Source organism: Oncorhynchus gorbuscha, linkage group LG08, assembly GCF_021184085.1.
Source record: "Oncorhynchus gorbuscha isolate QuinsamMale2020 ecotype Even-year linkage group LG08, OgorEven_v1.0, whole genome shotgun sequence".
NCBI lineage: Eukaryota > Metazoa > Chordata > Actinopteri > Salmoniformes > Salmonidae > Oncorhynchus > Oncorhynchus gorbuscha.
Window position 1 is genome coordinate 77,187,434 of NC_060180.1, and position 6,548 is coordinate 77,193,981.

Below are 6,548 nucleotides of genomic sequence, written 5' to 3' on the forward strand. Positions count from 1 at the left end.
AGTAGATAGACCTCTGGGGTGGTGGTAGTAGATAGACCTCTGGGGTGGTGGTAGTAGTTAGACCTCTGGGGTGGTGGTAGTAGTTAGACCTCTGGGGTGGTGGTAGTAGATAGACCTCTGGGGTGGTGGTAGTAGATAGACCTCTGGGGTGGTGGTAGTAGATAGACCTCTGGGGTGGTGGTAGTAGATAGACCTCTGGGGTGGTAGTAGTAGTTAGACCTCTGGGGTGGTGGTAGTAGATAGACCTCTGGGGTGGTGGTAGTAGTTAGACCTCTGGGGTGGTGGTAGTAGATAGACCTCTGGGGTGGTGGTGGTAGTAGATAGACCTCTGGGGTGGTGGTAGTAGATAGACCTCTGGGGTGGTGGTAGTAGATAGACCTCTGGGGTGGTGGTAGTAGTTAGATCTCTGGGGTGGTGGTAGTAGTTAGACCTCTGGGGTGGTGGTAGTAGATAGACCTCTGGGGTGGTGGTAGTAGTTAGACCTCTGGGGTGGTGGTAGTAGTTAGACCTCTGGGGTGGTGGTAGTAGATAGACCTCTGGGGTGGTGGGTAGATACCCCTCTGGGGTGGTGGTAGTAGATAGACCTCTGGGGTGGTGGTAGATAGAGTAGTAGACCTCTGGGGTGGTGGTAGTAGATAGACCTCTGGGGTGGTGGTAGTAGATAGACCTCTGGGGTGGTGGTAGTAGATACCCCTCTGGGGTGGTGGTAGTAGATAGACCTCTGGGGTGGTGGTAGTAGATAGACCTCTGGGGTGGTGGTAGTAGTTAGACCTCTGGGGTGGTGGTAGTAGATAGACCTCTGGGGTGGTGGTAGTAGATAGACCTCTGGGGTGGTGGTAGTAGATAGACCTCTGGGGTGGTGGTAGTAGATAGACCTCTGGGGTGGTGGTAGTAGTTAGACCTCTGGGGTGGTGGTAGTAGTTAGACCTCTGGGGTGGTGGTAGTAGATAGACCTCTGGGGTGGTGGTAGTAGGACCTCTGGGGTGGTGGTAGTAGATAGACCTCTGGGGTGGTGGGTAGATAGACCTCTGGGGTGGTGGTAGTAGATAGACCTCTGGGGTGGTGGTAGTAGATAGACCTCTGGGGTGGTGGTAGTAGTTAGACCTCTGGGGTGGTGGTAGTAGTTAGACCTCTGGGGTGGTGGTAGTAGATATACCTCTGGGGTGGTGGTAGTAGATAGACCTCTGGGGTGGTGGTAGTAGTTAGACCTCTGGGGTGGTGGTAGTAGTTAGACCTCTGGGGTGGTGGTAGTAGATAGACCTCTGGGGTGGTGGTAGTAGTTAGACCTCTGGGGTGGTGGTAGTAGATAGACCTCTGGGGTGGTGGTAGTAGTTAGACCTCTGGGGTGGTGGTAGTAGTTAGACCTCTGGGGTGGTGGTAGTAGATAGACCTCTGGGGTGGTGGTAGTAGATAGACCTCTGGGGTGGTGGTAGTAGATAGACCTCTGGGGTGGTGGTAGTAGTTAGACCTCTGGGGTGGTGGTAGTAGATAGACCTCTGGGGTGGTGGTAGTAGATAGACCTCTGGGGTGGTGGTAGTAGATAGACCTCTGGGGTGGTGGTAGTAGATAGACCTCTGGGGTGGTGGTAGTAGTTAGACCTCTGGGGTGGTGGTAGTAGATAGACCTCTGGGGTGGTGGTAGTAGTTAGACCTCTGGGGTGGTGGTAGTAGATAGACCTCTGGGGCGGTGGTAGTGATGATGTAGAGATGCGTGTGTTCCTCTAGCAGGAGTCCATGGCCTGACAGATCTGAGCAAACACCTCTTCAGGAGACCTCTCGGCATCAATCTGGGAGGAAAACACATGAAACAAACTAAGATTAGGATTCGATGCGAGGCACCTTTCAAACTCTAATAGGGCAACATTTAGATTTCTGCCGAAACAGATCCTAAAGTAATTATTTCTCTATGAGAATAAACATAAACGATAACTGGTCATCTTCTGGTCAAAATAGTTATATTCACTTTTTAGGACACAAGCTCAAGTATATAGTATAAAAATGAAGAAAATATTAATTTTAAAAAACAATCTGATTTATTTTCCTCTTCAACAAAAGTGGGACAATAAGGCATGAAATGACTTACTATAAGATTTCACATTTCTTATAACTGTAAAATAAACATGACTCTACTTCGTGACTGTACGCTATTGGCGCTATTTCATATTAACAGAGAATATTCTTCACGTTGAGAGCTCTATATCCAACTAAGGATGACTGTGTCTCGCTCAACATTTAAACGGGTTAACAACCATAAGGCCAGAACAAGGCCCGATGTTTATTAACAACAGTGAGAATCGCAGAATGGTGAACTTAACTAAACCACGGAGAGTTTTGACTGTGTGATATTAGATTGCTTCTTGTGTAAATATTTTCTGTCTGGATTTTAATGATTTGAGAGTTTTTCCTAGCCACCGTGCTTCTACACCTGCATTGCTTGCTGTTTGGGGTTTTAGGCTGGGTTTCTGTACAGCACTTTGAGAATATCAGCTGATGTACGAAGGGCTATATAAATAAATTTGATTTGATTTTGATTTGATTTGAGAATACCAGGTTCTCAAAGCACACACAGACCAGCTGGCAATCACAAGGAGAGAATACCAGGTTCTCAAAGCACACACAGACCAGCTGGCAATCACAAGGCCAGAATACCAGGTTCTCAAAGCACACACAGACCAGCTGGCAATTGTCTTCATTCATCTTTCCTTGTCCCAACATGTTTCAAGCTGAACACCATTGTCCCTGTTCCCAAGGTAACCTAGCTACTGTAAATGACTATCATCACATCTGTAATTATGAAGTGTTTTGAAAGGCTGGTCATGTCTCACATCAACACCATTATCCCAGACACCCAGGACCCAATACAATTCACATACCGCCCCAACAGATCCACAGATGACGCAATCTCAATCACACTCCACACTGCCCTTTCCCACCTGGACAACAGGGGACATAACTACTTCCTGACGGGCCACCCCCAGGTGGTGATCCTCAACACGGGGGCCCCTCAGGGGTGTGTGCTTAGTTTCACCCACAACTACGTGGCCACGAACAACTCCAACACCATCATCAAGTTTGCTGACGACACAACAGTGGTAGATCACCGACTGCAATGAGACATGCTGGTTAAGTGTGCCTTGAATTCAAAATAAATCAGAAAGTGTCACCTGCAAAGCACCGCCACAACATCACACCTCCTCCTCCATGCTTCACGGTGGGAACCACACATGCGGAGACCATCCGTTCCCCTCCTCTGTGTGTATTTTGACTCATCAGAACTAAGGACAGATTTCCACCAGTCTGTCTATTTTACTGCTGCTGTTTAATTATTTGTTACTTTTAGTTTCTATTTTTTACTTAACACTTATTTTTAAAGCATTGTTGGTTAATAAGGGCACGTAAGTAAGCACTGTAAGGTACATACACCTGTTCTATTTGGCATTTCACTGTAAGGTACATACACCTGTTCTATTTGGCATTTCACTGTAAGGTACATACACCTGTTCTATTAGGCATTTCACTGTAAGGTATATACATACACCTGTTCTATTAGGCATTTCACTGTAAGGTATATACATACACCTGTTCTATTAGGCATTTCACTGTAAGGTATATACATACACCTGTTCTATTAGGCATTTCACTGTAAGGTACATACACCTGTTCTATTAGGCATTTCACTGTAAGGTACATACACCTGTTCTATTAGGCATTTCACTGTAAGGTACATACACCTGTTCTATTAGGCATTTCACTGTAAGGTACATACACCTGTTCTATTTGGCATTTCACTGTAAGGTACATACACCTGTTCTATTAGGCATTTCACTGTAAGGTACATACACCTGTTCTATTAGACATTTCACTGTAAGGTACATACACCTGTTCTATTCGGCATTTCATTTCACTGTAAGGCATTTCACTGTAGGTACATACACCTGTTCTATTAGGCATTTCACTGTAAGGTACATACACCTGTTCTATTAGGCATTACACCTGTTCTATTAGGCATTTATAGGTACATACACCTGTTCTATTAGGCATTTCACTGTAAGGTACATACACCTGTTCTATTAGGCATTTCACTGTAAGGTACATACACCTGTTCTATTAGGCATTTCACTGTAAGGTACATACACCTGTTCTATTAGGCATTTCACTGTAAGGTACATACACCTGTTCTATTAGGCATTTCACTGTAAGGTACATACACCTGTTCTATTAGGCATTTCACTGTAAGGTACATACACCTGTTCTATTAGGCATTTCACTGTAAGGTATATACATACACCTGTTCTATTAGGCATTTCACTGTAAGGTATATACATACACCTGTTCTATTAGGCATTTCACTGTAAGTATATACATACACCTGTTCTATTAGGCATTTCACATACACCTGTTCTATTAGGCATTTCACTGTAAGGTACATACACCTGTTCTATTCGGCATTTCACAGTAAGGTACATACACCTGTTCTATTCGGCATTTCACTGTAAGGTACATACACCTGTTCTATTAGGCATTTCACTGTAAGGTACATACACCTGTTCTATTCGGCATTTCACAGTAAGGTATATACATACACCTGTTCTATTAGGCATTTCACTGTAAGGTACATACACCTGTTCTATTAGGCATTTCACTGTAAGGTACATACACCTGTTCTATTAGGCATTTCACTGTAAGGTACATACACCTGTTCTATTAGGCATTTCACTGTAAGGTACATACACCTGTTCTATTAGGCATTTCACTGTAAGGTAATATATGCCATTTAAGGTACATACACCTGTTCTATTAGGCATTTCACTGTAAGGTACATACACCTGTTCTATTCGGCATTTCATTGTAAGGTACATACACCTGTTCTATTAGGCATTTCACTGTAAGGTACATACACCTGTTCTATTTGGCATTTCACTGTAAGGTATATACACCTGTTCTATTAGGCATTTCACTGTAAGGTATATACATACACCTGTTCTATTAGGCATTTCACTGTAAGGTATATACATACACCTGTTCTATTAGGCATTTCACTGTAAGGTATATACATACACCTGTTCTATTGCTCGTGTTTGTTGGCCCAAGCAAGTCTCTTCTTCTTCTTATTGTCCTTTAGTAGTAGTTTCTTTGCAGCAATTCAACCATGAAGGCCTGATTCACACAGTCTCCTCTAAACAGTTGATGTTGATGTGTCTGTTACTTGAACTCTGTGAAGCATTTATTTGGGCTGCAATTTATGAGGCTGGTAACTCTTATGAATTTATCCTCTGCAGCAGAGGTAACTCTGGGCCTTCATTTCCTGTGGCGGTTCTCATAAGAGTCAGTTTCATTATAAAGCTTGATGGTTTTTGCGACTGCACTTGAAGAAACTTCCAAAGTTCTTGAAATGTTCCTTATTGACTGACCTTCATGTCTTAAAGTGATGGACTTTCATTTCTCTTTGCTTATTTGAGCTGTTCTTGCCAGAATATTGCCAGAATATGGACTTGGTCTTTTACCAAATAGGGCTATCTTCTGTATACCACCACTACCTTGTCACAACACAACTGATTCCACATATGAACTTTTAATTAACTTTTAAGAAGGCACATGGCAGCATGGCAGACATGTTGTTGCATACCCTTACAACCTGGGGGAGGCCTGTCAGGAAGTCCAGGATCCAGTTGCAGATGAAGATGTTTAGTCCCAGGGTCCTTAGCTTAGTGATGAGCTTTGAGGGCACTATGTTATATATATTGTAATGTAATAATATTGAATGCTGAGCTGTAGTCGATGAAAAGCATTCTCACGTAGGTGTTCCTTTTGTCCATGTGGGAAAGGGCAGTGTGGAGGTTGATTGAGATTGCGTCATCTGTGGATCTGTTGGGGCGGTATGTGAATTGGAGTGGGTCTAGGGTGTCCGGGAGGATGCTGTTGATGTGAGCCATGACCAGCCTTTCAAAGCGCTTCATGGCTGCTGACGTGAGTGCTACGGGGTCGTAATCATTTAGGCAGGTTAACTTTGCATCTTTGGGCGCAGGGACTATGGTGGTCTGCTTGAAACATGTAGGTATTACAGACTCGGTCAGGGAGAGGTTGAAATTGTCAGTGAAGACACTTGACCGTTGGTCAGCGCACGCTTTAAGTACACGTCCTGGTAAACCGTCTGGCCCAGCGGCTTTGTGAATGTTGACCTGTTTTTTTGGACATCGGCCACCGAGAGCGTTATCACACAGTCATCCAGAACAGCTGTTGCTCTCGTGCATGCTTTAGTGTTGCTTGCCTCGAAGCAAGCATAAAAGGCATTTAGCTCATCTGGTAGGCTCGCGTCACTGGGCAGCTCACGTCTGGGTTTCCCTTTGTAGGCCATAATAGTTTTCAAGCCCTGCCACATCCGACGAGCATCAGAGCCAGTGTAATAGGATTAATTCTTAATCCTGGGATAGCAGGATTTCTTATAAGCGTCCGGATTAGTCTCCCACTCCTTGAAAACGGCAGCTCTAGCCTTTAGCTCGATGTGGATGTTGCCTGTAATCCATGGCTTTTGGTTGGGATATGTACGTA

General features: G+C 44.3%; 1 protein-coding gene across 1 annotated transcript in view; it reads right to left on the bottom strand.

Annotated features, from left to right (window-relative positions):
- Positions 1-1,578: 1,578 nt before the first annotated feature.
- The window catches only part of ak5 (adenylate kinase 5), a 208,837-nt gene continuing 203,867 nt past the window's right edge, over positions 1,579-6,548 (bottom strand). Inside the window, exon 14 of the mRNA XM_046360607.1 lies at positions 1,579-1,786. Coding sequence (XP_046216563.1) covers positions 1,721-1,786 — 66 coding nt within the window. The 3' untranslated portion in view covers positions 1,579-1,720. The remainder of the gene's footprint in view (positions 1,787-6,548) is intronic.